The sequence below is a fragment of the Mixophyes fleayi genome, chromosome 3 (assembly GCF_038048845.1).
Source record: "Mixophyes fleayi isolate aMixFle1 chromosome 3, aMixFle1.hap1, whole genome shotgun sequence".
NCBI classification, from domain to species: Eukaryota; Metazoa; Chordata; class Amphibia; order Anura; family Limnodynastidae; genus Mixophyes; species Mixophyes fleayi.
Genome location: NC_134404.1, coordinates 140,349,361 through 140,369,321, shown reverse-complemented (window position 1 = coordinate 140,369,321; position 19,961 = coordinate 140,349,361). Strand labels below are relative to the sequence as shown.

The 19,961-nt window shown below is 39.3% G+C and overlaps 1 protein-coding gene across 4 annotated transcripts in view; it reads right to left on the bottom strand.

The window, feature by feature from the left end:
- Positions 1 to 19,961, bottom strand: part of DLGAP2 (DLG associated protein 2) — a 953,423-nt gene that overhangs the window by 29,655 nt on the left and 903,807 nt on the right. For all 4 annotated transcript variants that reach the window (XM_075202469.1, XM_075202471.1, XM_075202468.1 and 1 more), the window contains 2 exons: positions 12,973 to 13,052; positions 11,581 to 11,996 (listed from right to left, as the gene is read on the bottom strand). In XM_075202469.1, the coding sequence (XP_075058570.1) occupies positions 11,581 to 11,996; positions 12,973 to 13,052 (496 nt within the window). The remainder of the gene's footprint in view (positions 1 to 11,580; positions 11,997 to 12,972; positions 13,053 to 19,961) is intronic.

Here is a 19,961-nt window from a genome sequence, read left to right as displayed (position 1 = left end):
AGAAAAAAGCATTTTTTTTACATTTTAATGAATGTCTGAATTGGTTAAATCAATGTCACAACCAAAGAGATAAAGAAAAGATGTCGTCTATGTAATGTGTACACTAGGATGCTTCAATATATTTAATAACTTTTATTTATGTTCTTTAAAATAATTTTGAAACCTAATTAAACAAAAAGTGAAATATTACAACCCAAAGTAAAGAATGTGCAAAAGAGTAGAATATTGTGAATAAAGAGACATGTCTGAAGTAACCGGCTTATTTAATTTATTTTATTATTTATATTTAAGGTCAGGGTTGATATATCCAGGGAATGAGAGCTGTTGCTGCGACTGGAGGGGTGTATTTATTTAAACACAATTCTGTGGGACTGGAGTTAAAAGTTTTTCTATATTATTAAATTCTTAGTTTGTGAATGGCACTGCATTTCTAACAATTAGTAATATAAAAGCTCACAGTGAACTAAATATTGAATTCAAAAGTGATACGGCTAAAAGTCACATGCCTGAGAATTGTCCAGAGCTTGAATTGGGCAGATCTGCGTGCGCTTGAGTTTGACAAAGCCGCACTGTACATTGCCTATGCGCACACGCACCTTCCTTCCGCACTTGAAATCGTAGGCTGTCAGTAGTGTCCTTTGATCGAAAAAGAAATGCATGCACTTGTGTTCACAGACATATTCTGAACATACACAGAGCAATTTTTACACAAATTATGGAATATATCAGGATTTACACTCCTTGGGCCTAATTTATTAAGGATCTTAACTTAAGAAACTTCTTATTTCAGTCTCCTGGACAAAACCATGTTACAATGCAAAGGGTGCAAACTAGTTTTCTGTTTTGCACATAAGTTAAATACTGTCTGTTTTTTCATGTAGTACACAAATACTTGATAGCTTATTTGTACACTGAAATTTAAAGTTGATATTTGTGTGCTACATGAAAAAACAGTAAGTATTTAACTTATGTGCAAAACAGAATACTAATTTGCACCCCTTACATTGTAACATGGTTTTGTCTAGGAGACTGAAATAAGAAGTTTCTTAAGTTAAGATCCTTAATGAATCAGGCCCCTAATGTATCAGGCCCTAAAATTTGACACAGTTGTTAAGTAACCTCAAATCTCTTAACAGAAGGGGATATGATAACTGTCTTTTGCTAATTATTTTACATACCGTTCAGATCCACTTTTGCTAATCACTCATTATATTCACAATAATACTCAAATATTCTATTTTGCGTTCTACTTCAATAAGGTATGTGAAAACTGTCCGCGTCTGAGTCTCTCTCTTGGTACGCTTACAGGGCCTGAATCATTAAATGCCGATACATAGCGTATTTTATGTAAAATTGCACTGGGCATGCCCAGAACCAAACCCTAAGCCAGTGAATGCAGCAACATTCAATTTTTCTTCGAGCACAAAGGACCATTACTACACCCTACGATTTCATGGGCGGAACGGGAAAGGAAATGGGCGTATGCACATCGTCAATGCACAGTAAGGGCGTGCCAGCGTTCGATTTAAGCTTTGAGCATCTCAAAGGTACGTGTTTTTCTGTCGTATTAGTTGCACCAGCTACAGATTTGGTGTAAGTGCCAATTAGTAGTGATGGCGGTCACACATGCAAGCTAGAACATATGTGTCACGGTTCTTACCATGAGACTCGGCAGATGTAGCGACCCCAAGGGATTCGAACAGTAATCCAACAGGGCGCGGAGTCTAACGAGGAGACGGTGCTCACCAGGAACCGCCGCAAAGCGGTATGGGCTTAGCTGCGTCTACCTCGCAGGTCGCGGTCCCTACTAGAGCACTGCACGGAAGTCCCTGAGAGAGTACAGGCAGTAGTACCGTAGTAAGAGTGGTAAATATAATAAGTAATGGCAATGAAGATGATGCAGTTCTGTGTAACTCTGCAGACCACTATGTGGTGTTTAGGTTCAGGAGAATGAGCGTCAGCTCTGAAGACAAATGTAGAGAAGTTGTCCGGAGATGAGTATCAGCTCTGCAGGCCACTATGTGGCGGAGAGTCCAGTAGAATGAGCGTTAGCTCTGCAGACCACTATGTGGTATAAAGTTCAGTAGAATGAGCGTCAGCTCTGTAGACCACTATGTGGTGTAAAGTTCAGTAGAATGAGCGTCAGCTCTGTAGACAAATGTAGAGACGATGTCCGGAGGTGAGTGTCAGCTCTGCAGGCCACTATGTGGCGGAGAGTCCAGTAGAATGAGCGTAAGCTCTGCAGACCACTATGTGGTATAAAGTTAAGTAGAATGAGCGTCCGCTCTGTAGACAAATGTAGAGACGATGTCCGGAGATGAGCGTCAGCTCTGCAGACTAGGATGGAAGAAAATAGCTGGAAGATAACAGGAAGCCACTTCTATCACCAGGAGGTGACTCAAAGAACAGGCACTGTAGGTAAGGAGGAAGTGCCTTTTAAACTAAGCGCCATTAGAATCCACCAATGAGAGGAGAACAGAGGTTTTAAAGAAGCCGTCAGGTCTGCGCATGCTCAGACCCGAATCCAAGATGGCGGCGCCCAGGACGGAGCGGAGCGCCGGAGCCAGGTAAGTCTGCCGGGTGTCGAGTGCGCTGCCCGCACACCCGGCATGTGATAATATGTTTACAAGCAGGCGCAACTGTAAAAATGCACTTTAAGTACAGTAGACATTCATACCATCTCAATTAATGTATTTTATGGAGAAAGAAATAATTTTTTGATTTGTCATTAATGGCGATATTATTAACAGGTGACAATCATTGAATAGTTTTTGCTTTTTTTCTGTGCATTCTTTTGTGACTTATATGCCACATATGTATTGGATGCATCCTGCAGCGTCTGTTAGAGCAGAGCGTACCTAGAGCCATATTCAACAACAGACTAGAGATGGGCGGGTCCGGTTCTCCGAGAACCGAACCCACCCGAACTTTGGGTATCCGAGTACCGAGCTGAGCAGCTCGGTACTCTCCCGCCAATTCCGAATCCAAATCGAGGCCGAACGTCATTGTGACGTCGTCGGATCTCGGGACTCGGTTCTCGCGATACTTCAACTTTATAAATACACGCCTCCACAGCAATCCATCGCCATTTGACAGAGGGAGAGAGCAGGGTGTAGTCATAGGCTAATTAGAGCAGGGACAGAGAAAGAATACAATATTGTTCTTGCAATTGCTCTAACCAAAATCGCTAGTGCAGAGAGGAGGATAGAGGTTTATTATTTTTTCTTCATATTTGGCACTCCCCAGCGCTTTTGGGTTGTCCCCCATAATTGTGCATTAATATTTCTGGCTGTCAAAAGTCATATCTGTCAGCAGTATCTACTCAATAAATGTTAGCACTCCTCAGTGTTTTTGGGGTGTCCTCTCTAATTGTGCATTAATATTTCTGGCTGTCAAAAGTCATATCTGTCAGCAGTATCTACTCAATAATTTTAAGCACTCCTCAGTGTTTTTGGGGTGTCCTCTCTAATTGTGCATTAATATTTCTGGCTGTCAAAAGTCATATCTGTCAGCAGTATCTACCAAATAATTTTTAGCACTCCCCAGTGGTTTGCGCTCAGAATGGATTCAAAGCAGTCCACATATGATCTGAATGAGCAACCAGGTTCTGTCACCAGTCCTGATGTTAGTGTTCCCAGTACGTCATCTGGCCAAGGCGATGTCAAACAACAGAGTGTTTTCAAATTAGTGCAAAAAACAAAAACCCCAAAAAAATTTACTGTATTGAAGCGAAAAAGAAGTGTAACTGAGCAAAAGTTAAGTGTCGATAAAAAAAAAATTGCAAGCATGCCATTCTACACACGCAGTGGCAAAGAGAGAATGAGGCCTTCACCTTTGGCTATTAGTGGCAGATCCCAAAAATTTACCCAGCCTACAATTGGTGCACAACTACTGTTACGCGTCAAAGCTGAGCTGCAAGATAACAGTGAGGCATTACAGGAGAATATTTGCTCTGATTCACAAATGACAACAATCCCTGTGGAGAGTCCATCCAACAGTAGGATGTCTAATCGTGAGCATTCTTCTGATGTGTGCCTTAATAGCCCGAGTGTAGCCGGTGATACCCAAATTGAGGATGCCACTTTGGAATTAGAAGAGGATGAGGGGGAGATTTGTGTAGGCGACGAGGGCGCTAATGATGATGTTGATGATTATGATGCAGACAGATACCAAATTGCCTTTCTCAATTTCTATTTATATTCTAGATTATATAACGGCTGAATAGTTTTCTATTTTACTCCTAGTGGAGAGAGGATCTGATGCAGACAGATACCAAACTGCCTTTGTCCATTTCAATTTATATTGTACAGTATATAACGGCTGAATTTATTAGTATTTTATACAAGTGGAGGGGAGCCTAGAGAGACAGAAACCAAACTGGCTTTCTCCATGTCAATTAATATTGTACAGTCTATAATGGCTGAATTTTTGGTTTTTTTAAAAAAGTGGAGGGGGGCCTATAGAGACAGAAAGCAAACTGTCTTTTTCCATTTCTTTACATATTTAACTATAAGTGTAGGGTGTAATATACATCCAAAGACGATGGCTGCATTGCCAATATGCATAGATGGAGAGGAAGACAATCTGTTTTGTGTGTAGAGTAGGCCTACCAACGAAGAATTAAACTGTTTTTTTGGATGATTTATTACCTCAACAATTAGATTACTTGTCTCTAAAACAGTTGGAGCACTAAATTGGGTTAATTTAGGCCCAAAAACATGGATTTTCCCAAATAATAGCAAAACAAAACCAAACAAAACCAAAACCAAAACCAAAACACGCAATGGCGGTTTTGCAAAACCAAAACCAAAACCAAAACACGACGGTAATCCAGATCCAAAACCGAATCCAAAACCAAAACACGGGGGTCAGTGACCATCTCTACAACAGACGTACCTTTACATCCGCTCCTTGTTGAATACCGGCATGCATATATCCGATATACGTGTGTTTTGGTTTTTTTTAAAACGCACATTAAATTCTTTTTACCTTTCTTGATGAATCAGACCTACTATGAGCAAGATTTGTTTCCGTTTTTTTATTCAATATTTTAATGTAATTCTTTCATAATGACTTCTTAAGTATGTTAACGTTGCCTTGCTCCTCAGTACTAAGTTATCCATTTTCTTAATTAAAATTATAGATTAATATTAGCAGCCTCTCTCTCTATTAACATACTTTGTGTGTGTGTGAGTCGCATGAAATGACCTCATCAACAGAGATATATTATGTATTTACAGAAATATCTCCTGGCTTCATGCCCGTCAGCATTGGTGTCATTACCAAGTTCTAATGCTCCCCCCAGCTGCCTGTTTACAATGTGCCACAGAGTCTGACCAGAGACTTTATACGATAGCTAGTGTAAAGAATATTTGTAGCGTCTAGATATTAATCAGTATGTCCAATGTTGGTCAGGCAGTGTTTCACAATAAAGTATAACTAATGGTTAAAGTAATCACACTATGTACTGACATAGGTCTTGTGAGGGCTTGTGGTTATCAACTCCGAGCCCCTTGGATTAGGTGTCACCATAAGGGGGCATGGTGGAATTCCAGCCCATCGCTCCACTGGCTGGTACTGGTAGATATAATAAATGAGGCGAGAAAGTGAATTGCTGACTCAATGATCACACAGAGAATCAGTGAATAGCTTGCTGGGATCTCCAGATCTAAAGTGACTCACTCTAAATAATATATTTTTCACTATTAAACGAGTAGCTAACTAGGGCACCTTATTTAGGTATGATGATTGCTGGATAAAAAACAACCCACATTCCCATTTAATTTTTGGCTTTATGTACTACAATGCAGATTCTGCATAGATGAACATGTGATTTGCTTAGTGCCTCTTCACGGTTCAAGAGGTAGACTTCTATGAAGAAGCAAATACACCTGCCAAGATTTATACCTGTCACAGGTGCTGGATGGCTGGTGCAACAATACGCAATGGTGACAATCACCAGCACTAATTCAAAGTTTGCGGATTCACCCCTCCAGCTAATTTCATTTATTCATCAGTTTGGATGCTTTATTATATGAAGTTGCTGCCTATTTGGATAACTTAATTCATATTATCATTTGGACTGCAGCTGTGAAAAATACCAGATGTTTGTACTTAATTTAATTTAATTTCACATCATTTAATTAAGGATCCTGTACTTTCCCTTATCTCCTGCTGCACAACCAGAATCCTATATCGCTCAGTATGTGTCTTCTCCCCAACTTCACCTTTATTGTGGCAGAAGTGCTCACTGATTGTTGCTATGCAGCTCAATGAGCCAGCAGTAGTGCTCATGGAGTTCAGTAAGGGCAGGAAGCTTCTCGACCTTTTGGCTAAGATCAAGTGCAGTTGTGGCAGAGCTGCACTTGGTCCTCTGCCAGGGGCCGGGATTGCTGCTTTGAAAGCCTGGGACAAATATGCCTCCGGGAGTGGCGACCCCGGGCTGCCATAAATCACTGGTCAAGGACCTTAAAACACGTGATTATGTTGGCACCCACGCACTTTTGACCACTTTCTTTTAAGCAATCGCTATTCTTTGCCCCGGCCTTATGGCTGGGCGAGAAATTTTTTATACCAAGCCCAGCCATTAGGCTGGGGCCGTATCCACTCGGCACTATTTATTTTTTCTTCACGTTTGTCATTGTCACTTTTATGTCACAGTTTCCGGATTTTATTGGGTGCGGGTAGGCCCTTTTGGGCTCCTGTCCCCGAGAAGATCTAGGGGGTTTGTGTGGCCCTGAGGCTCCAGCCCCTCTGAACACCAACGTAGGTCCTCCCCTTAGGGGGTGGACTAGTTGTTGAGCCCTGGGTGAAGCTTCGGTGGATCCCAGGGGCTAAAGGGACCCCCCTAGCCTTGCGGCGAAGGGGGTCTGAAGACCCTTGCCCCCTAAGGGACCTTTTGGTTCCGGGGGTCGGGGACCAGGGCCCTTTCTTTTTAGAGGAACAGCCAAGTACCGCACCCCTTGTGCACTTTTTTTTTTACTGGTTTTGCACCTTTTTTTGAGCACATTGGGTTTTTGATAGCACGTTCCCAGGCTTTCAATAAAAAAAAAAAGTGAATGGGCAGTGTGTACCACATTGAGTTACCAGGTACTTGGTAACATATGGCACACTGGGTGCATAAAGACTGGACAATGTATGACACAATGGGCCACCTGGGACTGGGAAGTATATAGCACAATGCCATCCAGGGACTACATAGTATATTGCATCCTGGGCTACTAGGAGGGGCACGCTTGGGCACACTTGGGCTAAGCAATATATTGTACACTTGATCACCAGACACTGGTATTTCTATGGTACTTTGTATTGTAGGGCTCTGCTTTGTATAGTGACCACAACTCTTCTGTATAAGACACCTCCTTTCCCCAAACCAATTAAACTACACACATTTTTGCCATGATAAGCTGAACATGCTGCATTACTTCACCTGCTACAAAAATGTATCCCTCATAGCAAACTTAAGAGTGTTGCCATATTGCTAGTGTCTAACAATTCCCATAACCTGCAGTGTATTGGTGTCCTGTGATATAAATGTATATTATTAACTTGTGGGAGTGATTGTTTCAAAAAGAATCTGGCAACGGGAAAGTGATTTTAATAAATTCTTTCCTGTTTATGATAGAATTGATGCTACGGCACTAGTACTGCATATTACATATTATAATTGAGTGATATAATTACATAGATCTAGCTAGAAATCTAAAGCTTTGACACAAATCTAGAGGTAAATTATTAAAGTGTCAATTTCCCTGTGGGATTAAGTAGCTTGGGACTGTTTATCATAAAACCATCACATAATTACTCATCTCAACTTTTCTTCAATACGCCTTGGGTTTATAGAGTATATTAATGTGATGTTATTACGCTACTATAGTTTGTGTACATTAAGAAACATAATGTGTGTCAGCTGTCAGCAGAGTGAATTTACGAAGGGAACAAACAGTGAAACCTACTTTACTTGCTCAATAGAAAATAAGCAACATATACACCACTAGATGTTAATCCTGTAATCTTGATATGCAGTACAAACATGTCTTGCTGAAACCTGCTATAGCTCTTGGGGGATACTATTTGTAAAGTAGAAGCAGTCACTCATTTAAAACATAAATTTATCTTCCATCTCCAGATATAATTCATCAGATTATTCAGTTACTTTTGTTAATTCCTCTGGCACCCAAAAGGTTGAAGCTTACACTAAATCAGTACTCTAACTAAATTGCCCTCCAGCCTCCGAAGACTCCGTTTTGCTCTTCCGAGCATGTGCCGTGAATCCCAGTTTGGGTCCAGCCACCTGCAGCATCCACTCTGATCTTCTGAGCACGCCATGGGCCTGATTCATTAAGGATCTTAAATGAAGAGGTATCTTATTTCAGTCTCCTGGACAAAACCATGTTACAATGCAAGGGGTCCAAACTAGTTTTCTGTTTTGCACATAAGTTAAATACTGACTGATTTTTCATGTAGCACACAAATACTTGATAGCTTATTTGTACACTGAAATTTAAAGTTGATATTTGTGTGTTACATGAAAAAACAGTCAGTATTTAACTTATGTGCAAAACAGAAAACTAGTTTGCCTAGGTTGCCTTGATAAAGCTCTTAGCGAAACGCACGTTGGCGTTCAGCTGAGCTCACTGTCTGTTCCTGTGTTTATCATCATAATGTAAAAGCTGTTCAATACCATTCTCCTCTCCTTTCTACTAGACAATTGGGGTTAAGCAGGGCACGGATAAGAGTGCTATAGACCAACAATACTTAGATCAGTTTACTACCTGCTATTCCCCAGCCTGTCTAGCTATGGGCTCACCTGACTTATAGACACATGGTGTCACGCTGGGCAGTATAGTAGTATGCTAGGGTTTACTAACCATCATTGCTTATTTACCACACAGCTACTCCCCAGTCTGTTGGGCTTAGGGTTTTCAGACCACAGAGTATTTCTACCACTATAATTATAACAGATGATGTGTCAGGTATCCGGATACATAGCGATACCAAACCCTAGCTTCCATCATTGCCCTATATATTAGTACTCCAGTAATTTTGGTTATACTTTTGCCACTATTTAGTATCAGAGGGGTGAGATTGTGTACTAAGGCACGATTGGATCTATTACACTCACTATATACCAAATTGGTGTAGTACTCAATTCCACCTCTAGGAGTAATTATAAGGGACTAGTTTCCTAGGAGAGGTAATCTGTATAGGAGTCCAAATGAGATACATGGTATCCTATAACAATACTACTATATGATAGATAGTTTTGGACATACTATTCAGAAAATCTATTTATAATATACACCCAATACCATTATATTATCCAAGTGATATTGGTACAGCGTATTATTTATCATTACTGAAAGAACACAGTGAGACAGCACAGTAGTCTTTTTTACTACTTCTTAACAGTGTTTTACCCAGTACATTTGGTCATCATGTTCATTCACTGAGTGTTTTTAATTATTTCGCTAATGTATCATCTGTTTATTATAATAAAGATATTACCTTTAACAGATATTTACTATATATACTGAATCTAAAAAGAGTGCCCTGTATACACATATTCCCACCCCCTCCCTTTCTTCTTCCCCTTTTTCAATATGTATTATTGTAATGTGTAGGAGCACCTCCCCATTATATGAGATATAGATCTCCTCTACATATAAGGGGTTCAGCCTGGTGCGGTGAAATTTGTTTTTGTCTAGGTATAATAGAAAGGTGTCAGAACACACAGTGCATCGTAGCTTGCTGCATATTGGGCCGATCAGCCCATGCTGACCCCTGTCCACCATCGAAAGTACCTACAATGGGCACATGAGCGCCAAAACTGGACTACAGAGCAATGGAAGAAGGTGGCCCCTGTCTGATGAATCACGTTTTCTTTTACAACATATCGACTGCTGGGTGCATGTGTATTGTTTACCTGGAGAAGAGATGACACCAGGATGCACTATGGGAAGAAGGCAAGCCGGTTGGAGCAGTGTAATACTCTGGGCAATGTTCTGTTGGGAAACCTTGGATCCTGGCATACATGTGGATGTTACTTTGGCACTTACCATCTATCTAAACATTGTTGCAGACCAACTACATCTCTTCATGGCAACGGTATTCCCTCAAGGCAGTGGCCTCTATCAGCAAGATAATGCACCCTGCTGCATTGCAAAAGTTGTTCAGGAATGGTTTGAGGAACATGACAAAGAGTTCCAAGTTTTGACTTAGCTTCCAAATTCCCCAGATCTCAATCCCATCGAGCATCTGTGGGATATGCTGGAAAAACAAGTCTAAACCAGGGAGGCCCCAAATAGCAACTTACAGGATCTGCTGCTAATATCTTGGTGACAGATACCACAGGACAACTGTTAAGGCCTTGTGGAGTCCATGCCTCAGTTAGAGCTGTTTTGGCGCCACTAGGAGTACCTACGCAATACTAGACAGGTGGTTTTATTGTTGTGGCTGATCAGTGTAGGTTTGAACTGGGAAAAAGGTGTTTTTTTGAGTAATGGTAAGTATGGAGTTGGCGCACTGGTTCAGTGCAAAAACAAGCTTTGATTGTGCAGAACAAAATTATTGAAATAACATAAAAACAAGGATAGTGAATATTTTTAGAAATGTTCCTAGTGGTGGAATAAGGCACACAGCTATTTCCACTCTGCAAAAGGGCTTGAATTCTCTCACCAACTCAGAATACTGAATATCAGGTCTCGTCCTATAATTTTATTGGGATGCATTTAGATCATTCCAGAAGCACACTTCTAGGTGCACGTTTCCTGATGTAAAAAAATCTTCTAATGCTCAAATGCTGCATGTAATAGTTGTGATAAATGGAAGAGTATTTATAGGAGAAAAGCAGATAAGCCTAATTTAATGATAGAGATGGTTCTAAAGGGGTAGGATGTTGGATGCGATATTTATATTTTTACACAGTGCACATTTTCACATTTTGTTCTACCTCCCCACATACTTAGACACAATGCCAACTTGCGGAGGAATCTCAGTGTGTAGACGTGCACCTTGATGTGCTCTGAGCGCACCATATGAGCTACCCAGGGCAATCCCAAGGTGCATCCAGTGCCCTTCATAAATGAGGTCCTAAAATTTTGATACTTAACAAGTGGGTAACATTAGTCCCAAGATACTTTGGTCTACATGTGCTAATAGATAAAAAAAATAATTATTTCATTACAATAACAGTCTTAGACAAGATAAGAGTTGAGAGCTTTAAACCCATATAATGCAAGACTTGTGTTAGAGTGACACCTATCAAATAACAACATGATCTAAATAGACCCAATACTATAATTTTAGGACAAGATGTAAGCGACCTTTAGTACAGTTCAAATCATTATGGGTTCAATATCAGTACCGTTAATTTCAATCCACTCTCCAGCCACAACTCCTCTCGAAAATAACACCCACTCTACAAGATTTGTTCCATCACAAGCAATATCCAATCTGGCATTTCACTAGGGACATGTTTACTGAACTTCAAATACATACTTTTTCCCTCCTTACCATGAGCAACATGTTCCACTTATATTACACACAAATTATGTATATATGGTGGGGGTGGTTTCTTACTTTCTTCGGAAAGGTCGTTCTCCTCTGCTTCCCTCTCCATGTCCTTGCACCACTCTTCCATTCTTTTTGTTTCTGCATGAAGCAACTTCATAAACCATGTGCCATCTTGCCGACTGGGTGATATTCTACCTGAGTCCACTGCTTCATGAGCAGGCTCTAGCCATGGGTCAGGTGGTGGGAGATTTGATGTGTCCACTGGTGTCCTATAATCTTCTCTGTAACTAAACAAACCCTGAGTCCGTACTGTTCTTACTGCACCATACTGAGTTGGAGTACTAGGTTCAGAATGTCTTTGAAATGAAGATCCAAATTGTAGTCCCTTATCTTCCATTGTGATGTGACCTGGGAATCCCTCTAACTCAAGGTCAGCCTGCACAGCTGCTGTGACACTGTTTGACCGCTTGAAACGTCCTTGGCTAGACATATGTAAACAGAGAAAGGTGAGTAGAGGTCTAGCCGTTAGTGCCTTAAAAATGGCTACTATGCTTAAAATGCAAGTCTAACCAATATAAGAAGACTCTTGCAAAAATCACAATTATATATGTGAAGGTTACAATAACATTTTGTTAACTTTTAACTTGTAAGGCATGTTAGCCGATGGCAAAAAAATTTGCTGTTATCAACACTTTTAGCCTTCAAATGGCACAAGCTGTTTTTTACAACAGTTATAACAGGCAATAATAGGTCACAAGTTCATAATGCTAGCAAAACACATTGCAAAATCACCGGTGATGCTGGGTAATTGGATCATTATCACATCATGTGTGAACTCTAGACTAGAACAGTGATTTATAATAATTTGTATAATTCAAAATTAATCAGATTATTATTTTTGGATATGATGGGTGACCAGAAGATGACTGCACACACAGGCCGATAGAGGTCATCCAAATGGTCACATCTCACCCAAATTGGCCATCAACGTGTGTGGTTAAATTCAGCAGTAAGCCTGGTATTTTGGTCCTGTGGTAGAATTGCAATGTGTGACCAGCTTTAAAAACAGTTGCCTACAAACACATTGTTATCTGACATATCCTGTGCTCTCCTAACTTCCTGATCTTTTTATAAATCTATTCTAATAACCCATGCTGAAATAATGTTAAATAAACACCATTCTCATCATTTAATTAATTCAGCACAGGAATGAAGGTTTGTGGTCTTTAGACTAGACACATACCAATAAACAATTTTATAATGACCGACACAGAGTAATGGGGGCTCAAATTTTACTTCAAATGAAGGCAGTAAATAGTAAACTTTTAGCTTCAGGTGGACTACTACATTAAATCATATATTTCTAACTAGAATACCATAATCAACCATGATTATGAACATTAAAACCTCTTAAACTATCAATTCCAACTGTGGAATAAAATGTATGGCTGATTTTACCGTTTTTCATCTTCCACTTGCACCCCAACAGAATGATATTCTCTTCCTTTGCTTTCTGTATCCGAGTCAGCTGCTTCCACCTAATTAAGCAAAGAAATGAAAATTTACTTCTGAAAAAGTTCAATATTTAAAGTTCCATATAGGAAGGAACATCATGACTATCTTGAAAACCATACACTGTATATTATAAAGATCTAGGGCATGATTCATTAAGGATCTTAAATCAAGAGGATTCTTATTTCAATCTCCTGGACAAAACCATGTTACATTGCAAGGGGTGCAAATGAGTGTTCTGTTTTGCACATAAGTTAAATACTGCCTGTTTTTTCACGTAGCACAGAAATATCAACTTTAAATTTCAGTGTACAAATAAGCTATCAAGTATTTGTGTGCTACATGAAAAAACAGCCAGTATTTAACTTATGTGCAAAACAGAATACTAATTTGCACCCCTTGCAATGTAACATGGTTTTGTCCAGGAGACTGAAATAAGAATCCTCTTCATTTAAGATCCTTAATGAATCAGGCCCCTAGATAGCGCTAGATAAGTAAAACAAGGGCACTTTTAGAAATGTAAACATATAGATAATTAATGCTATGGCAGAATTACCAATGCCAACCTTTTATCAAGAACATGTATGGAAAAGTAAAATAAAGCACATACTACTAGTAGGGAGAGCATATCTTTGTCTTTATATTGCTCCCTGTTGCCTACACAAACAGCAGAGAAGCCATTTTGTGTGCTTGGTCAATATTCATGAAATGCAGCCAATTCTATAGAAACCAGCAATAAATGATTGTTGGTTGTGACGTACATCAGCAGTGTCACTAGATACTGCTGAATTGACAGGGTGACAGCTCACAAAGTGCTTGCTTAAACTATATGGACGTGACAGGTGATTATATATATAACACATGAGATCAATATTACATTATATAGTATATAAATGTCCCGTTTTTATTTTATTTTATATCTACTATGCTCCTTTCAAAAGAGATTTTATATATGAAACATTGTTTGGTGACTACAGCTAACATCATGACATTTACGGTTAGAAGAAGCTTAATACGAGGCCAAATCCTAGCAAAGACATGAGTATGGAAATCTAACACAACACTGGAAACATAGCTCCATATCTTGTTTCATTGTATTACATACCAGTATTGCTGGAGGAATATGTATGTCATTTTCAGGTCAGTGAAGCAAATAGATTTCAGAAGCTGGCTGATATTGTTCCTCAATGTGTCACGCAAATGATTATTAATGAAGTGTATAAGTGATACATTTGCATTTTTTTTAGAAAGCACCTGACCCAATAAAATCATTATTTATGTTGCATCGACTTTGGTTCACTTAACCTCAAGGAGTTTAATTATTAAGATTAATTACTCAGACTTCAGAGACTTTTCTGGGGATGATTTCTGTCTAATAACACAATAAATTATGTTTTTTAATCCCATTTTCTGTTTTCATTCAGTGGATTCAGGAATTGAAACTATCATTCATGAATAGTCCTGTTTTACAATTCTTTCTTGGCATATTGATTTGCACAAAAATATTACCGTTAGTTATTTAAATTAAGATACACCTGAGGCCCTTGTTATTAACATATATAGGGTAGTAATTCATCAATGAAAAGATTCTCCTTATAACTATAAAAAAATATATGCGGAAAGAAAATGTTATGATTAAGTAGATCATAGTTGGTTAATTAAAAAAAAAAAAAAAAAAAGCTGATTACATAAATATATATTTAACCTTCACTGGAAATATGTAGTTTGGAGATGGTTAAATATACTATAGCTGATGATGTCAATGAGTGGGATACATGAGGAGCTCTGGCAAACGGAGAAAGAGGGCAATTGTCTCCAGGCCACTTGTCTTATATATGAGAGTCTGCACCCTGGAAGATGGGCCTGGCCAATGTCAATTGTATCTGTTATGGTTTTCTGCCATAGATCTCTCCACAAAGAGATGAAATAGCTAAAGATATAAATGTGCAGATTTTGTACAATTGAAGTATCTGGGGGGTTGTAAATATCTCAGAAACTGCTGATCTCCTGAGATTTTCAAATACAACAGTCCCTAGGGAATGGTGCACAAATCAGAAAACATCCTGTCAGCTGCAGTTCTGTGGGTGAAAATGCCTTGTTAATGAGAGAGCTTAGAGGAGAATGGCCAGGCTGGTTCAAGCTGACAGGAAGATGACACTAACTTAAATAACTATGCATTACAATAGTGGTATGCGGAAGAGCATCTCTGAATGCACAGCATGTGGAACCTTGAAGCATAAATCCATGGAGCCTGCCTGCCTTGTGTCTATGGTGCAGGCTGTTGGTGGTGTAATAGCATAGGGAATATTTTCTTTGCACACCATAAGCCCCTTAAAACCAACTGAGCATTGTTTTAGTGCCACAGCCTACCCGAGTATTGTTGCTGACCATATGCACCAGTTTATGACCACAGTCTACTAATCTTCTAATGGCTACTTCCAACAGGATAGTGTGTCAAGTAACAAAGCACATGTCATCTGACATTGGTTCCACAAACATGTCAAGGAGTTCAGTGTACTCCAATGGCCTCCACAGTCACCAGTTCTCAATCCTGTAGATCATCTTTGGGATGTGGTGGAACAGGGGATTTGCAGTATGAATCTGCAGCAACTGTGTGATGTCAACATGGACCAGAATCTCCAAGGAATGTTTCCAGCACCTTGTTAAATTCATGACATGAAGATTTCAATCTGTTCTGGGGACAAAGGGGTGTCCTATCCAGTACTAGAGAGGTGTACCTAATAAAGTGACCACTGTGTGTATTTAGTATCAGCTCTCATGTCATGAGTCTCACACAGGGCTGATATTACTACACTCCATACTGCTGTAACACTGTCTATTATGAGCATATTTTGTCAGAGATAATACAGGAAGAAGCAGTGGGGGCAGCTAAGGTTGCAACACAGTAAGACGAAATCCTAATTAAATGTAAGAGATTGTATTCTGCCTACACATACAGTATTATTAATCAGTTGACGTGAACACTCAGGGTTTTATGAATGACTAGTCATTGGGAGAGAAATATTTAATAAAGGAATTGAAACATCATAGATTTCAAACTGCATAAGCAGAGACTGCTGAAGTGCGACCAGCTGTCTGCAGACAACTATAACATATAAGACCTATATATGTCTAGGCTGTGATACAGGCAATAGCACATTTTTATGATATATCTTCTAGAAATGGGACATTTGGTTCTCTCAATAGAGTTTTCTGTTTTCATGATCTGCTCAACTATATTCCAGATGTTACAAAAATCTCAATGAAGAATAAAATCACACTGTTTAAATCCGCAGTGCCATAGCCACCAATTATCAGGATTATTGGCGGTCAGCTGTCGGCTCCTCACAATATCCTGTCATTATAAACATGCGGTATAGTGTGCTTGTACTCTGTTAGGCTAAATGTATAGAAGTAGCAGCTAAATTAAGTTGATTTAATCTTACTCATAAAGATGACATCATAATGCTAGGAAATCATTATTTTTGGTGCATGATTTGTGGGTATTGGATTAAAGGTTGTGGGCAGCACGGTGGCGTATTGGTTAGCACTTCTGCCTTATAGCACTGGGGTCATGAGTTTAATTCCCGACCATGGCCTTATCTGTGTGGAGTTTGTATGTTCTCCCCGTGTTTGCATGGGTTTCCTCCGGGTGCTCCGGTTTCCTCCCACATTCTAAAAACATACTGGTAGGTTAATTGGCTGCTTTCAAATTGACTCTAATCTGCCTGTCTGTCTGTCTCTGTCTGTCTGTGTGTATATGTTAGGGAATTTAGACTGTAAGCCCAATGGGACAGGGACTGATGTGAGTGAGTTCTCTGTACAATGTTGCGGAATTAGTGGCACTATATAAATAAATGGTGTTGATGATGATGATGATGAAAGGTTTGCATATTGATGATGGCTCTTGATATCAGTTTCCACTTTCTTAAGCCTCTGATGCATGTAGATCAGAGGGGTATATTTAACAAAGTGAGAAAAGCCCTTGGCTGTAGCGAACATCGGGTATAGCTGACGGTAGCCCTTGCTAAGGGCCTCTGGAGAATGCAACAATCAAAAATCTTTGGCATCGCCTTCTTTGTATATAAATAGACACCTATAGCAGCTCTGAGCACAGTACAGGTCAAGTGTGTAGTACAGCACCGGATTTCAGCAGTTTGCAGACCAAGTTTTGTATGCGAAATGGGAAAAGTACATGTTAGTTTGCAAGACCAGCCCATTGTTACAATGTTTGTGAGATTTATATACTCGAGTGGAGTACTCTTCCAGCAGGTATTCAAATGAAACATAGTATTTTACCACATTTCCTTTCCGTATGTACTTAGATGATAGGAGGGTATTACATAACTGCTGTAGGAAATTCAAGCTGTGCAGACTGTTCAAATATCAATGATGCAAAGTGCTCTAATGATGGCACCATGGTCCTCAATAAAACACATATGAAAAGCATGACAAATCTAATACGACAAAAACACATTTGACTAGTTACTATTATGATCTATTTTAAATGATATAATGCAGGATAATCACTTTGTTTTATCCATTTTATTTTTATTTTCACTAGACCCTAGTGGCAGTATAGTGGGGCTAGACCCTAGTGGCAGTATAGTGGGGCTAGACCCTAGTGGCAGTATAGTGGGGCTAGACCCTAGTGGCAGTATAGTGGGGCTAGACCCTAGTGGCAGTATAGTGGGGCTAGACCCTAGTGGCAGTATAGTGGGGCTAGACCCTAGTGGCAGTATAGTGGGGCTAGACCCTAGTGGCAGTATAGTGGAGGCCCCAAAACTGTAATTTCCATTGTCCACATTGGACAATTATGAAGTGGTTAGTAGCTACTTTGCTAAAGTCTCCCCAATAAAATGTAGCACAGAGTAAATATAGATAACACATAACAAGACTTGTTAGAAAATTGCAAGGCTTATTCAATATCACCCAAACAACAGCAATATTAATATATGAATGAAAGTATTCAGTAATGTCTAAATGTCAAAGCAATTTAACAAAATATTTTTTAAATCTTTGTATGTTTTAGAGTACAAAATAAGAAAGATCTCAATACTAAACATTAGTATCTCGGTACTGCTGTAACACTGTCTATTATGAGACTATTTTGTCAGAGACACAAAACAGAGGAAGCAGTGGGGGCAGCCAAGGTTGTAACACAGTAAGACAAAATCATAAAAAAATGAATAAATGAAAGATATTGTATTCTGCCTACACATAAGAGTATTATTAATTAAAGGTGATGTGAAAGCTCAAGGTTGTATGAATGACTCGTCACTGAGAGAACATCATACATAAACAAAAGCAAAAATAAAATACATAAAGTACATGTTGCTTTTGTTGTGCAGTCTTTTTTCTACGTATTTTGTTATCATTGAGATTAAGATTTAATAAAGGCACTGAGACGTCATAGAATTCAAACAAGCTGTAACCACATAAGCAGTGACTGCTGATGAACAGCCTATAAAGACCTTCATGTGTGCAGGTTGTGATACACATTTCAGGCAACAGGATTTTTTGTTTAATTAAACATGTTCTAGGAATGGGACATTTGGTTCACGCAGCAGATGTTTCTCTCCAATAATGTGAATGAAGAAGGATGGGAAGGGATGGGAATAGAAGGGAAGAGAAATGAAGGGAAGGAAAGATAATAGGAGGGTGCTGAACAGGGACTGGGTTCATTATGTGTTCTTGTTTCTAGTTGGTCCAAGTTCACTCCGGCTTGTTTGAACATGGAGTTACATTTCATAATTGAAGTTTACAAACTACTCTACTAGGTTTGTACTGGTTTTGTCAGCACTATGACCAGCAGCGAAGGAGAAGGATATTCAAGGCAGAATAACACATATGATATATGTGCTTAATTTTGAGTATCTAGTTACACAATGCTGTAACTGGAACTTTCAGGACCTCAGTGGTAAATGTTCATGCCTCCCTTACCTGCTGTATGATGTTACAGATTAATACATAGTAGTCCAGGGCAGCATATAGGATCACAATACCTATAATTATGATAGTCCATGCAGCACATTTACTGGATGTCGTATGTAGCTGAACATTTGCAAATTCTGCCTCTATGGTAGTTATTACCTTTGTAATGCAAACAACAGTGTACGATATGTGTTTGTTCGTGACACATGAATTTAAGCACAATCAATAAAAACGGGGTCTAATACAGAAAATAGTGTAATATTTTCAGACCATAAATGAACTCCCGGCCATGTTTACTATACAAACTTGTATTGACATTTCTGAATCCAGAGTTATATAATTAGCCATGCTCATTCAATACTGGGCAACAAATAGAAGCTATGAAAACTTGGTCTCTATTGGTCTCTAATCCAAAAAATAGGTGGAGTCATCCAGGAAGCTGCCTTTGCTCTTTCTATGGTAATAGTGTAGACATTGACACATCAATGGGGGCAGTGGGAGTAGATTCAACCATTCTGAAACCCATGGGGAAATGGTGGGGATTATAAGGTGCAAAATATCCATAGGTGGACACCACCTTTAATGTACACCAATAGGCACCATGTGGCTTTATTTCTAGTGTTTACACAACTTTTATATAGCAAATCTTTTTTTCAGCTATAAGTTGTTAATGTAAACATGAGCAAACAGCTGTGCTGAGATGGGAATGTTGGCTACTGTTTGCTGAGGGAGGAACGGTACAGAGTGAGAGGAGTTGAGAACAGGCGATAGGCATGCTAGAAGCACATCCATTGCCAGTGTATAAATGTTAATAGCCAGTGACTGATTGCAATTTGGCAAATTTTGCAGAGAAACAAATAGCATAACAGGGAAATAATGGGAAGCATTGGGAAGAGAACAGAACACCAGCAAATAGCCCATTCACACATGTGCCTTAAAGAAGACGCACATTGGCTATAATGGTTAATGATCATCACATTATAACTACTGTGCATCTGTCA